Source organism: Mustela lutreola, chromosome 4 (genome assembly GCF_030435805.1).
Source record: "Mustela lutreola isolate mMusLut2 chromosome 4, mMusLut2.pri, whole genome shotgun sequence".
NCBI lineage: Eukaryota > Metazoa > Chordata > Mammalia > Carnivora > Mustelidae > Mustela > Mustela lutreola.
In genome coordinates, this window is record NC_081293.1 from 196,693,137 (window position 1) to 196,707,986 (window position 14,850).

At 54.6% G+C, this 14,850-nt stretch overlaps 1 protein-coding gene across 1 annotated transcript; it reads left to right on the forward strand.

Moving 5' to 3' along the window:
* The first annotated feature begins 1,192 nt into the window (after positions 1-1,192).
* Positions 1,193-7,043, forward strand: AOC1 (amine oxidase copper containing 1). The gene is made up of 5 exons (XM_059172240.1): positions 1,193-1,263; positions 3,345-4,933; positions 5,532-5,817; positions 6,155-6,287; positions 6,699-7,043. Exons 2-5 carry the CDS (start codon positions 3,349-3,351, stop codon positions 6,963-6,965), a joined length of 2,271 nt encoding a protein of 756 aa, XP_059028223.1. The 5' UTR covers positions 1,193-1,263; positions 3,345-3,348; the 3' UTR covers positions 6,966-7,043.
* The last annotated feature ends 7,807 nt before the right edge of the window (positions 7,044-14,850 follow it).

Genomic DNA, 14,850 nt, shown 5'->3' on the forward strand with positions numbered 1-14,850 from the left:
TCTAAACCCAAGGTCGAAAAAATTTATTCCAACATTTTCTTCTAAGAGTTTTATGGTTTGGCCTTTTACATTGAAGTCTTCGATCCATTTCGAATTAATTTTTGTGTATGGTGCAAGCTAAGGGTCCGGCTTCATTCCTTTATGTGTGGTCCCTTTCTCTTCTAATCATCACAAGTATCTTCCCCTGATCTGTCCTCACTCCATATCTTGGATATGATGTCTTTTGTGGAACAGGAACAGGCTGCGCTTCTCAAGGTCAAGTTGTTCCTATAACTCTCTTCGGATCCGGCGTCCTCAAGTCTCATCCTCAAGAGCTGGTGAGCCCCTCAGGGAGACTAATCAAGTCTCAACCCTTCAGACCAGTGAAGGGGCAGGATGTAAGCGAAGTCATTATATAAATCATCATCTTAGCATTTAAAGCTAATCCTCTTCCTTGAAGACGTCAAAGGCCTTTTGCAACCGCAAAAGGATAACGGATGAACTAATATTTTCTCCTTCCTTCCTCTAGCAGCCACTAAATACCAAAACGACTTGCAGTGCTGCACCCCCCACCCCTGCCTCCCGGTTTCCCTTCTTTCCCCTTCTCTGAGCCAAAGCCCCAGCCGTCCGGACTGATTTTGTCCCCAGCCGGTTCCTCCCTCCTTTCCCCACAGCGATGGCTAAGAAGACCTTCTGCCTATAGCAGTGGCTTCCCTCTCCCCAGCCATTCTGTCTCTGGTTCCCTTTTCTACACGTGGGTCAAATCCTCTGTTGTGGGTGTTGCTGTTGATCTGCACCAGCCCCAGCTCCTGCCCTGCAATCTGTTCTAGGGGAAGCTACTTGCTGGTAAAGGCGCCGTCATGTTTATCTCTGGCCTCTGCAACTCGCCGCCCTCTCTAACAGATCATGGCACCGTGCAGCCTGAGGCAGGAAGCACCACACACAATTCTTTCGGAAGATGATGCCCCTGCGGGGGGAGGAGAGGGAATCAGAGGGAAAACAGAAGTGGACCCTGGTCGCTAAAGCAGTGAAGGACAGGGGAGTTTCCAGATGTGGGTACCTCAAAGGGGTAACAGGAGCCCCTCAGACCGCAGCAGCCAGAGCCCCCATCCACTCCTTCATGCCCCTGCCCACTGGGGAGCCCCTGAGCTGTGGGTAGCCTTCCTTGGTCAGCCCATGCCTCACCCTGTCCCTCCCTCCAGGGCGGGGTCAGTAGAGCCATAAAGCTCAAAGGGTCAGAGACAAAGGTTGGCAGCAGAGGTGAGCCCAGAGCAGACCACAGAGGTGAGTTCTGATGGGGGGTACTGGGGGCGGTGGGCAGGGGGGCTGGAGGGAGGGAAAGGGGAAACACAGACACGGAGTGGGGGGGAGCCAGGACGCAAGGGGTGGGAACCCAGAGGGAAGAACTCCAGGGCACAGCACGCTGCGTTGCAGGTCTAAACTACCCAGGCGTGAGACAGGAAAGGCATAGCCAGGGCCTGGATGCCATTCTTGGGGTGCTGGGGATGAGACGTGGGCAGGAAGGCACATTTCATGTGTGGTCCCGCTAGCCGCCAAGTTCTCCCTCCTCATGTGGCTTCACCAACATCGTCCACCTCGCCTGCTGCCTGCTTGGACTTTGGAATAAAGACTGTACTAGGAGAGGTAAACGTGAAAGGAAGAACCAAGTTCAGGTTAATAGAATCACAAACCTCCTGCACATCTCCTTAGCAAAGCAGAAAGAAATTTGGAATTACAAGATTGTAAAACAGGGATCCTGGCCACGAAAAGACATGGAGGAACTTAAGTGCATATGACTAAGTGAGAAAAGCAATCTGGAAAAGCTGAATCTGTGTGATTCCAACTGTAGGACATGCTAGAAAAGGCAAAGCTATGGAGACAGTAAGAAGATCAGCGGTTATCAGGGGTTGGAGGGGAGGGAGGGGTGAACAGGTGGACGGGTAGAGCCCAGAGGATTTTTAGGGCAGAAAAACTGCTCTGTATGATCCTATAATAAATATAAATATAAATACAAAAAATATAAATATAATATAAATACATCAATATGGACGCACGTCACGGTCCGTTTGTCAAACCCACAGGACGTTCACCACCAAGACTGACGCCTAATGGCACCTCCGGACTTTGGGTGACAATGATGTGTCAGCCTGGATTCATAGATAGTAACAAAAGTCCCACTTTGGAGAAGGATTTGTTCACTGGGGAGTGGTGTGTGAGTGGGGGTGGGAGGTTCTTGGGAAATGTCTGCATCTTCTCAGTTTTGCTGTGATCCTAGAAATGCTCTCAAAAGCAGAATCTTTGTGTGTGTGTGTGTTTTTAAAGAAGGCTCGGCAAAATTTAATAGCAGAACACGAGTTCACCCCATATCCTTTTACTGGCTCTGGATTCACCCCAGCAGCCCCTAAGTGCCCCCATGCCCTTCGGGCTAGAGAACACAAGGTCATAGGAGTCCTGGGACTTCCCACCGGGGCCAGTGGAGGAGACAGGACAGCCAGAAGGGATCGTGTTGGCAGCCCTGGGGGTGGGAAAATGAAACAGAGACCCTGTCTACAGCCCCCCAAAGTGGAAGGGGAAGGGCATCTCCCCGCCCCCTGAGATGGCTCCCCACTGTTTGAATAGTCAAGCAGCCACACCTGGAAGGCCCCACCAGAGAGGCTCCCGAACCCTCTGGCCACCCCATGCTTGTCCTCAAAGCCACAGGACTACAGACTAATCACAGACCAATTACTTCACATCACTTACATTTTTTGACGTGTTGGCATCACAGACCGTATCTTCATAGTTGACTTTAAAAAGAGAGTAGCTAGCATTTCCTGAGTGCTTCGTAGAAGGTGGACATTGCTCTAAACGTGTGGTCCTTACTGTCTCATTAATTGGGCTGAGAAAATACATAGAGAAAGGCAAAATGAGTTTGTACAGCCAAGAAAATGCACAGGAGTATTGGAGGTGGGCAGACAAGTAAGGAGAGAGCAGAATTCAAATCAGTGGGAAGGGGGCACCTGGGTGGCTCAGTTGGCTCAGCCGCTGCTTCAGCTCAGGTCATGACCCCAGAGACCTGAGATCGAGCCCCACATCGGGCTCCCTGCTCAGCGGGGAGCCTGCTTCTCTCTCTGCCTGCTGCTCCCCCTGCCCGTGCTCTCTCTCTCTCTCTCTCTCTCTCTCTGTCATATGAATAAATAAAATCCTTTTTAAAAAACCGATGGGAAGCACAGATCTGAACAGTGTTAGGGCCTCCAGCTCGAGGGCCGAGTCTGTAGGAAAACCACCACGCCGAGGGCGGCGCTTCGCTGTCCAAGGCTCCCGCCTAGTGAAAACCCAATTCCTCCCATAAACTGACTAAGCTCACCTCTGCTACTGCGTTCCAGAGCCATGCGGCCAGCCACCCTGGCCCTCGGTTGGGCCGTGGCCGCCATCTTGGTGCTGCAGGCCACGGCCACAGCCAAGTACCCCTCGAGGACCCTGCACAGCAAGGCTGGGGTGTTCGAGGACCTGAGCGCCCAAGAGCTGAAGGCCGTTCGCAGCTTCCTCTGGTCACGGGAGGAGCTGAGGTTGGAGCCCTCCAGAGCGCCCACCATGGCCAAGAACTCCGTGTTCCTCATTGAGATGCTGCTGCCCAAGAAGCAACACGTACTGAAATTTCTGGACAAAGGCGGGAGGCCTCCCGCCCGCGAGGCCCGAGCGGTCATCTTCTTCGGAGCCCAGGAGCATCCCAACGTCACCGAGTTCGCAGTGGGGCCCCTGCCACGGCCCTACTACATGCGAGAGCTGCCCCCGAGGCCGGGGCACCGCACCACCTGGGCCTCCAGGCCCATCACCGGGGCCGAGTACGCCCTCCTGGCCCAGGCCCTGCAGAAGGCCACCAAGCCCCTGCACCAGTTTTTTCTTGATACCACAGGCTTCTCCTTCCAAGACTGCCACTCGCGCTGCCTGACCTTCACGGACGTGGCGCCCCGCGGCGTGGGCTCCGGCCAGCGCCGCTCGTGGTTTATCCTGCAGCGCTTCGTGGAGGGCTACTTCCTGCACCCCACGGGGCTGGAGCTCCTCCTGGACCACGGCAGCACCAACACGCAGGACTGGACGGTGGAGCTGGTCTGGTACAACGGCAAGTTCTACCCCAGCCCGGAGGAGCTGGCCCGGCAGTACGAGGAGGGGCAGGTGGACGCCGTGGTTCTGGAGGACCTGCCCCCCGAGGGCCCGGGCGGGGCCGGCACCGAGGAAACCCCCCTCTTCTCCTCCTACAAGCCTCGCGGGGAATTCCCCACCCCCAGCCCCTGGAACGGCCCCCGCCTGGTCCAGCCCCAAGGTCGCCGCTACAGGCTGGAGGGCAGCACGGTGTTCTACGGCGGCTGGAGCGTGTCCTTCCGCCTGCGCTCGTCCTCGGGGCTCCAGGTCCTCAACGTGCTCTTCGGCGGCGAGCGCGTGGCCTACGAAGTGAGCGTGCAGGAGGCCGTGGCGCTGTACGGGGGGCACACGCCCGCGGGCATGCAGACCAACTACATCGACGTGGGCTGGGGGCTGGGCAGCGTCACGCACGAGCTAGCGCCCGGCATCGACTGCCCGGACACGGCCACCTTCCTGGACGCACTCCACCACTACGACGCCGATGACCCCGTGCGCTACCCCCGCGCCCTCTGCATCTTTGAGATGCCCACGGGAGTGCCGCTTCGGAGACACTTTAATTCCAACTTCAGTGGCGGCTTCAACTTCTACGCGGGACTGAAAGGCCAGGTGCTGGTGCTGCGGACCACGTCCACGGTCTACAATTATGACTACATCTGGGACTTCATCTTCTACCCCAACGGGGTGATGGAGGCCAAGATGCACGCCACTGGCTATGTGCACGCCACCTTCTACACCCCCGAAGGGCTGCGCTACGGGACCCGCCTGCACACGCACCTGCTGGGCAACATGCACACCCACTTAGTGCACTACCGCGTGGACCTGGACGTGGCAGGTAGGACCTGGGGTCGGAAGCGCCCTCCCAGCCTTCCAGGGGGAGGTGGTGCGGAAACTTTCCCGGAGGCATAGAATCAGGAGCCTAGCCTGCCTCTCTGCAAATGACCGTGCAGACACCGCGTGCCCCTGAGAACGGTGGAAGTGACCAGCATGTCCTTGGCCCTGGATGCAGCCAGTGGGCTCTGGTCTGGCCCTGGGGATCCCTGACCCCTGCAGGGATGGATGGGGCAGGTGCACAGGTGGGGCTGGGGAACAATGCCTTAGGAGTGTAAGAAATGTGGCTGCCTAAGGCTATGTCGTCTGCAACACCCATTGTCTCCTGGATTAATGGTGTCACCGTGAAACATGGCGGGGACATCATGAGAGGCTTTAGCTGTCCGAACAGGTCTGACTCTGAGCTGTCTTCTAGCTCCTCTCTTGTTTTTTTGGCTTTCATTCCTTCTGTCTACCCAGTGCGTACCCCCAACATCATCTTCGCCCCACTCCTGATGGTCTGCTCTTGGATGAGCTCTGGGATGGAGATCCCAGCCCAGAAATGAGGGTATTTCAGGTCAAGGGGCTTCCTTCTCATTGCCCTCCTTCCTGGACCCCCGCAGGCACCAAGAACAGCTTCCAGACCCTGCAGATGAAACTAGAAAACATCACCAACCCCTGGAGCCCCAGACACCACCTGGTACAGCCAACCCTGAAGCAGACAAGTTACCGCCGGGAGCGCCAGGCGGCCTTCCGCTTCGGACAGCCTCTGCCCAGGTACCTGCTCTTCGCGAGTCCCGAGGAGAACCGCTGGGGCCATCGGCGCAGCTACCGGCTCCAGATCCACTCCATGGCCGACCAGGTGCTGCCCGTGGGCTGGCAGAAGGAGCAGGCTGTCACCTGGGCCAGGTAAGGGGGGGGGCCTGGGAGGCGGGGGAGGGCCAGTATTCATGGATTTCTGTGTGTCCGTGAGTCTGTCTATGAGATCTGGGTCTCCGTGGTGGTATATCTGGGCCTGGGAACATGAGTGTGTGTTCTCTGGCTCTGTGTTGGGGGAGGGGAGCGGAGCACCGAACGGAGCACCTGAGCCTCAGCTGACATTTGGTGAGTCTGGCTGACGTCCCGGAGATGATCTCACCATAAGAGGAAGACAGTATCTTTCCCTCATCGTTTACCCTGAGGGTGTCTCTGAAAGGGCTGAGAGGCCCCCTGGCACCCAGAGCCACCAGGCTCCCGCTCTGGGCAGGTACCCCCTCGCCGTGACCAAGTACCGGGACTCTGAGGTGTGCAGCAGCAGCATCTACAACCAGAACGACCCCTGGGACCCACCTGTGGTCTTCGAGGAGTTTCTTCGAAACAATGAGAACATTGAAAACGAGGTACTGAGGGGCACCTGGGTGCGCCGTTTGGTTAAGTGTCTGGCTCTTGATTTACGCTCAGGTCATGATCTCAGGGTCGTGGGATCGAGCCCTGCGTCAGGGTCCGTGCTCCGTGGGGAGTCTGCTTGAATTCTCCCTCTCCCTCTGTCCCCCCCCCCGTCCAGCTCGCACGTGTGTGTGCCCGTTCTCTCTCTCTCTCAAATAAATAAAAAAGAGGAAAAAAGAGAGAGAGAGAGAAAAGGTACTGGCTCTGCCTTGCTCCAGCCGGAGCCCGAGATCAGATCAGTGCTGGGTCCCGGGTGGAGGGGGAGCTCAGAGGTCTCTGCACTCCTTAAACACGGGGCTGGGGGAGGTTGCCCGCCCCTCCCGCTCTGAGCCTCCTTAGCGCCTGCCCATCCCTGTCTCCCACAGGACTTGGTGGCCTGGGTCACTGTGGGCTTCCTGCACATCCCCCACTCCGAGGACATCCCTAACACCGCCACACCCGGAAACTCCGTGGGCTTCCTGCTCCGGCCTTTCAACTTCTTCCCTGAGGACCCATCCCTGGCGTCCAGAGACCCCGTGATCGTGTGGCCCCGGGACAGCGGCCCCAACTACACCCAGCGCTGGAAGGAGGAGGACAGGGATTGCTTGATGCCCGACCCTTTTAGCTACAGCGGAACCTACAGACCTGTATGAAGGACCCTCTGCCCCCAGTAACCCACCTAGAAGCCCAGGTGCCCCCCCAGGGACAGACAATAAAGCCCTCAGGGCTCAGCTCCGTGTGCTGCTTCTTGGGGGGAGGACACACCCAGATGAGAAAGCAGGTAGCCTTGACCTTCCTTCCCCTTGGCCGACTCCACCCCAGCAAAGACTTCTATCACGAAGGCAAGTGCCGTTCACTGAAGTACTAGATTCATCTGTCAGATTGGTTGCAAAAAACAGATGAGCAGCTCCCTCTCTGGGGTCTGTGGGGACTCTGGGATGTCACTGAGGGGCAGGCAGAGTCGTGTGGCCATAGGAGGATGCTGCAGAAAACGGGCAAAACCACGCATCCTCTACCCTGCGACCCACTGACCCGGCTCCGGGGACTCTGCCCCAGACGTCTCCCTACAAACAGAGGAAAGACATGAGCAAGCAGTGAGGGACTGCGGAGTCTGGAGGCCACCCAGACGTCCATCTACCAGAGAGACCTGCGGGTCTGAATAAACAACGGTACAGCCACACAATGTCATCCAGGTGATCCTACAGCCAGGGACATCTCTGCACTGGTGGGGAAAGAGCTTCGGGATGTAGACACCCCAGAGAGGGAGACTGTCTTCCTGACCTAAGCTCCTGCCAAAGGCCCAAGTCCTAATGAGGTTGAGTATTGGGATTGTAATAGGAGTTTGGTGGGGGAGGGGGTGACATACACATTCCAACAGTAGCGCCTCAAGGTCATGGGGGAGGTGGACCACCCAGGGGAGGAAGCAGGAGTCCTCAAGGTAAAGCAAGGCCTGTGCACCGACTCCCCCGTCTCCTCCTCGCCTTTGCTGAATTGTTTCCATTTCCTAATCCTGAGAATGTACTACCCATTTGAAAAAAGGTAAATTTAAATTTTGGAAGAGAAAGGGAGGGAGGAAGGGAGGGACCCTTGTTGTTCAGGCTGGAACTGATGAGGCAGGCTGCTTCCTCCTGGCTTCCAACCGGTCCCCAGACCTTCTCCTCCGATCCCCAAGAGAAGCCAGGGGGGGAAATAATCCACCCACAGATGTGGCTGGTTTTCTCTTCCCTTTGCATGACACTTCTGAATGGAGACTTGGTGCCCTTCCCAGCTGGGGGAGTTGGCGCATCCCTCCTGTTCCTGTTCCTCTTGATCACCCACCCAGACGGGGGGAAGGGGTGGCCGCGATTCCCCCATCTCCTCACCACGCACCCGGCTGGTGGAACTATCTGAGACTTGAGTTTGGACTTGAGAGGGGCTCACAGAACAAGCCCCCACTTCCTTTATCTATCGTCGTCTAGATGGGCTCGCGCATTAGGTTTGGGGGCCCACCCCTAGCTAACCTTCACTGTGACCTTGCTTTCCTCCGCCATTGTTCTGATGGCCTGTTCCTACCCTGGAATCTGGTGGGAAGGCGCGGCTGCGGTGGGGGTTCCCTGGTGCCCAGGGATATTAGCCAAGCAAACCAAACTTGCACTGGCCTCAATATTCCAGGAACCCACTGAAATAACTTTTATTATTTGTACGGCAGTGAGAAGGTGAATCTTAAGCTTTTCATCTGAACACCGTTAGGACAAACATAGGAATTGGACACAGCATTTTGTAACAACGGATACGATATTTAAAATAGCGACAGTTTTTATCTTAGCCATTTTCTTAAATTTTTGAAATTATCTGAGCATTGTTTCAAAGCTCTGGAACTACTAAAACACAAAAGGTTATGAACGTCCATAACAGAAAAAGGAAGAGAGCAAATTTTTTAGCACTAGGGGGGGAAAAATCTAATCTTTGTAAGAAGGGTTAGTAGTTCAGTAGACAATAACTTCTTCTGAAGGGGAGCCAGGAAACACATTTGCTTGGAAACTTTTTATTTTTAATTAACCTTCAGCCTTACTGGAGAAGCTGTTCACTGTGCTTTAAAAATTCTCTTTTTTCCCTCATCCTACTTTCCTTGAGTTATGCCTATCATGAGTATCCTATATCCTAACATCATTCTAATATCTGGCAAATTCCATTATTAACCCACAGGTTAACAACAACAAAAAGAATATCATCTAAAAGGATCAGTTTTCAACAACAACAAAAAATTATGAGACACGCAATGAAACAGGAAAGAGTAACCCCCATACACAAGGGGGAAGCAGAAAACAAATTATCCATGAGGGGTCCCAGATGGAGAACTTAGCAAAAATATCAAAGCAGCCATTAGAAGTGCCTCCAAAGAGCAGAAGGAAACATGCTTGAAAAAGTAAATGAGGCTGTGACAAGTCCCAGCAAACAGAGACTATCACTATAGAGATGGAAACTATTTAAAAAAAAAAACGAATGGAGGGGCGCCGGGGTGGTGCAGTAGGTTGGGCATCCAACTCTTGGTGGCAGCTCAGGTCACGATCTCAGGTCACAATCTCAGGTCATGGGATTCAGCCCCACATCAGACTCTGCACTGGGCTCGGAATCTGCTTGAGAGTCTCTCTCTGTCTCTCTGCCCATCCCCACCTCAGATAAATAAATAAAATATTTTAAAATTAATAACTAAAAGAACCAAGTGGAAAATCTGGAGTCAAAAAGGTACAGTGCCTGACATGGAAAATTCCCCGGATGAGCCGGACAGCGGATTTGCTCTGCTTCGACACTGGAACTCCCAGGCGCGGTTGGGAAGCAATCCACGTCAAAGAGGCAAGGCATGTCAGCAGGACAGTGACACAGCTCCACGTCGGTGACCCGGCAGGAGGCTCTGGGCTGACAAGGCAGGTCATCGCCTGAAGCATGTATGGCCAAGACATAACCGAGCAGATTTACACTTGGCCGTGGGCCTGAGCAGATGCCCGGGCCCTTGCCGCAGGAGTAGTTAATTCATTAAAAAGAACGATGAGAGCAAGGACCAGAAAAGTCCCAAGAGAACGGGCCTTTTTTGGTGTCTATGGATGTTCTGCAGAGCCCAAAGCTGACAACATTGAGCACGTAAGACCCCGTGTATTATAAGACCTAGAATTTTGTGTACTGTTCTGACATCTTTGAGCATCACATGACCCCAAAGCTCCAACCACGAGTTTCCTGCTCTCTGCAGATAAGCCCCTCACCCAGGAGGAGAGGGTCCCCGTACAGCTCACTGCTCTCTACCTGGTTCTCAACCAATGGGTTTCACATTGCCATCGCCACCTGCCATCTAGAGCCCAAGGACAGCCAGAACAGGCCACAACAGTAGCGCAACTTTCACTCCATCCCCATCCCCCCTTGGCCTGGCCCCCAGGAGCCTGAGCAGAAGAGCAGGCAGGGAGGGGAACCCACCCTGACTCATCCCCAGGCCAGGACCCTTGGACCTGGGGTCAGGCTGAACAGGAAGGAGGGGAAAACTTAGAACTGGATGTCCAGCAGAAATTTTAAATTAACTTGATGGGGCTGTTTAATACCTGAACATAATCACATAATCAAAAGGCAATGGCAGAATGTGCCCCCATGGTGATTAAGGCCAGGATGAAAGAACCAGCCGTCCATAACAGGGAAAATCTTCCAGCCCAGGAGCTGGGACAGTGAGAGGAAAAGACCCAGCAGCCAGGCTCAGTGGTGGAAGTCGGAGCCCTGCAGACCGCTGGACCCCGCTGGAGAGAGAGAACAAAGACCCCCCTTCGCCCTCCCCACTCAGTCTCCCATCAGGGCTTCCCACTGGTGGAACCCCAGCTACAGGCCCTGTCCCCAGAGTGACAGAACAGAGGAGAGGGGCCAGGGGAGGGTCTCCGAACCAGTGGAACAAGTCGAAAGGCAGCAGATGAAGAGGGGACCCTCCATTTCCACTTTGCACCCCACTGAGCTCCAACTGCTTAGTAAACTGGCTCTTAGCCTTGTTAAACAGGACCAGTGGTGCTCACCAGGGTGATCTGGACCCAAAGTCACATCCAGTCAGTGGTCCTTGGGGTGAATCTCCTGGAGGAGGAGCCCAGACCGCACCCATTGGGGTGAGCAGATCTTTCCACCTCGATCATGGGCGTGTCAGGCTGACCCAAGGTCCTCTGACAGTTCAAAGACCCCAGCATATAGGGTCAGCAACAGGGAAGCTCTCAGAGCTGCCCAGACATCTCTCTGTGTGTTCTCTTGAGGATGGGGGAGAGGGGCAGATGTCCCCAGGAGACAGACGCTTGTTATACACACATCCATCCACCCACACCTGACAGAGGCTCGGACCCTAGGAAAAGGGGGCTGGTCCTGTGCATTTTCCCCCAAGACAGGACCAAAGTCACAGCTCTTCCTGGGAAGAAACGCGGGCGGGCGCCCCCATGCCAGGCTTGGCAAAGCTGTCAATTCAGGAGAGCACTGACAGAAGGAGAAGCACAGGGCTGGGTTCTGAGTGGGAAGAGACACCCCCGCCCCGCCCCCAACCTGCTTTGCAAAAGACTACAGAGATCCCACCAAGAGAAAAGAAGAGAGAAAACCAGGATTTACACCCCCACCCGCCTCCCCCCTGCTCCAGCCCAAGCACATTTCCTCCCCAAGTAAAACAGAATGTGGTTTTGTTTGTGGCTGCTCTGCTCCCAGGTGGAGATGCAAATAGAGAAAGCCTTGAGTGAACCAAGTTGCTTTATATAACACAGAGGAAGCTAGAAAATTCAGGGAAAGAAGAACCTGTTGCTTTTAGAGGCTTTTCAGGGAAAGCAAGCCTCAGCTGTACAAGGACAGCTTTGGGGAGACACGGGAACGAGAACACATAGAAACCCTTGTCTCTGAGCCAGCAGATACGAAGTTTCCTCTAAGAACTTTCTCATCGTTGTCATTTTAAGAATAAAAAGGAAAAAGAGGTAGGCAGCAGGGGCTTCCTGGTGGTCTGGGTCCTGATTCCAGGAAGTAGGACTCTAACCCCAGCAGCCCTGGGCAGGTGCAGGGCCAGGCCTGGTCCCAGCTCTGCAATACACACCCGAGCATCTGTGGGAGTCCCACAGCCTGGGAGACCCAGTGCTTCAGCCACCGGATGCCAGGCTGGCTCTGAGCTCCTTCCTGCCAGTCCTGGACGCAAAGCTTCTGGACTGGGGATGCTTCTCATGCCCCCAGCCCAATCTCATCTCCTCCTGCAGCTCAGTCTTCTCAACAGCTACTGCCCCACTCCCTGTGACCCTGGGCCACTCGGGCTCCCCGCTCCTGTCCTCCCCAGCCCCAGGTGGGGCTTATGGGCCGCTCATCAGTCTGTTACCTTCCACCACAGCCCATGCAGCACCCGCCTCCCCAGCCCCCCACCCACCACTAAAACAGCTTGCGCTCCCCCTGCCCCCACCCCGGCTCTGAGCTAAAAGCTGGAGAAACTGTCTTCCTTCTCTTCCTTGTGCTCCTCCCAAAAGCCTCTGCTGCCTCCCTTCGTGACTTAGGGTCACGCTCATTACAAAGGCCCCTGCAGCAGCTCACGGTCAGAGCTGGAAGGCCACCCTATGTACCCAGGGGAGCCCAGAGAAAGGAAGGGGCATCGGTCACACACCCCGCTGGGAATACACCTGTGCGCCCAGGTGCCAGGGGTCTTGCCACCAAATGTCTGGAACTGCTGAAACTCTAACACTCGTTTCTGCAGTTTGAACTCAGTGCCGGCCATTTCGGGTCCGAACCAGCCGTCAGCAGAAGGAAGCATTAATAAGCTCGCCCACAGGAGCCCACTTTGCCAACAGCTCCAATGACCGCAAACCCATTTGTTCCAGCCTGCTCCCAGGTTAGGCTCCCTTGGTGTTCATTTCCTGCTCAGCAAGGCTGTGAGTCATCACCCTCCCTCCTCTCCTGCTTTAACTGTTGCTCTGGGACCAGAGTCGGCAGAATGAGAGGTCACATGGAACCCTTTATTTAGTACAGAAGCCCTCGACCTGGGGGAGGGGGAGCACCGCCAGCCTGGGCAGCTGGAATCAGCCCCCAGGGGCGTCTCAGAGCACATCAGACCTGACTGACTCAGGACACTCAGGAATTCCTGGACTTCCCGGAGGTCCACGGACATTCAGGGCTCTGGAGCACGCACTTTGCCGCCGGCTAAAAGATGGCTTGAGGCTGAGATCAAATTAGCGAGCGGATGCAGCTCCCTGCTGGTAAAAGCCAGACAGCCGCTCCCAACTCGGCGTTGTGCCTTCAACGAAAAGGATGCTGTGTGCCGTGTGTCCACCAGGTGGCGCAGCACACCTTCGCCGGCGGCTCCATCAGGCCCCGGCGTTTCAGCCCCGCAGAGGTGAATGCGGAGCGCGGCAAACTGGAAATGCCCCCAGATGCAAGCTATAGCTTCACCAAATACCGCAGAATCATAGTATTTTCATTAGGACCAAGTTCAGCTGAATTTAACAGAAAAAACATAACAACGGCTTGACAAGAGAGGTTTTATGCGTTTCTATGTAAAAAGCAGCTCAGAGCTGGGATAGGAGCTCCATGAAGGTGTCCCAGATGCAGCCTTTCTTTTAATCGCCCCCACCTAAGATATGGCTCCCAGCTTCCTAGCCCAAAGTAGCTGCTTGTGCTCCAGCCATCGTATCTAACTACCAGGCTGTAGGATAGAGAAAGGAAGAGAAAGGCATGGCCTTATGCTCTATGCTCTAAGGAACTGAGCCAGAATTCAGAGTCAATACGCCCACTTACAACTCACTGGCTACATAGGGAGCCTGGAGCCTGGAGTCTTTTACCCCACATAATATCAGGGTTCGGTTTAGAAGAAGAATGTGAGAATGGAGAGCTGAAAGGAACTGGCGACATCAGCCACATGTTATTGTACGCCACTGAAAATTCCTTTAGACCAGCAAAGCATCTTTCAACCCCTGGAAACTGGGATGACTGAGGACTCCTTCACTGGCTAGTTTTGTTGACATAACTCCCAAATGCATGTCCCATGTCCAGTTTCTCCTCCCAATGGGCAAGATCTGCCCATCCTCCTGCATGTCCTACAAGAACTTCACCTCCAACATGTCCAAGCCTGCTCCTCGCCCCAGCCACCTGCTCCTTCTGTGCTCCCCAGCTGGAGGATCTCATCATCCCGTCCCTGTCCCCCAAGCCAACAACCAGGTAGCCGTCCTGAGCAATTCCCTCCCCTCCACACTCCATCTCTTTATCCTATAGACCACCTTTTTAATGTTTCTTGAATTCACGCCACCTTGCCTTTCCCATGGTGACTTCCTGCTCATCATCCCAGCCTGAGATATGCCCCTGTCTCACCCCCTCCAGCCCATCCTCAACTGTGCTTCCAGAAGGATCACTCTAAAATCCATCAAACAATATCACCCCTTCTGATCAAAGCCTCAGTAGCTCCCCACTGTCCTCAGGGGGAAATCCAAACATGAAACATGACAATCTTTTACATGATGTAGCAAATATTCACGTTTCTCCAGGATGCACCTCCTCCACTGAAGCTGAGCTAGACCACATGATGTGCGTTGGCCAATGGAATGTTAGTGGACAGAACATAAACAGAACCATTAAATGTGTCGGTGTGGTTTGGCTCCTTGCCTGTCAAGGTAAGAAGAGCTTCCCCCAGAACATCTTCAGCCTGTGTCCCAGAACAGAGAGGTGCAGCACACCTGAACTCAGTCCAAACCCAGGCTACCCATAGCCCAGAGCTTAGCGGTCCACCCATGCCCACCCTGGATCAGCCGAACAATAGCCATCTGAGACCCTTGAGTTTGAGAAGAAAGACTGGTTCTGGGCTCAGTCGCTGAGTCCGAGGACTACTTGTTACACAGCATCATTATGGTAATAGCTGACTAGCGCAGGTAGGTGTTAGCATCCGCATTTTCCCACAGGACCAGAACCTCAGGCCCTTTGCACCTCCTGTTGCCTCTCCCTGGGTCTGCCTCTCATGGCCTTTTTGTAGCTGATCCTGTCCCATTCTTTAGGTGTCAGCTCAAATGTCACTTCCCGAGAGGCTTTCTCTGGAAGCCACAC

What these genes read in the sequence shown, in the direction of transcription:
- AOC1 (XM_059172240.1), top strand. Translation starts at nt 3,349, where the DNA reads ATGCGGCCAGCCACCCTGGCCCTCGGTTGGGCCGTGGCCGCCATCTTG. An exon ending in CGTGGACCTGGACGTGGCAG is followed by an intron (nt 4,934 to 5,531) that starts GTAGGACCTGGG and finishes GGACCCCCGCAG; the next exon opens with GCACCAAGAACAGCTTCCAG. An exon ending in CAGGCTGTCACCTGGGCCAG is followed by an intron (nt 5,818 to 6,154) that starts GTAAGGGGGGGG and finishes CGCTCTGGGCAG; the next exon opens with GTACCCCCTCGCCGTGACCA.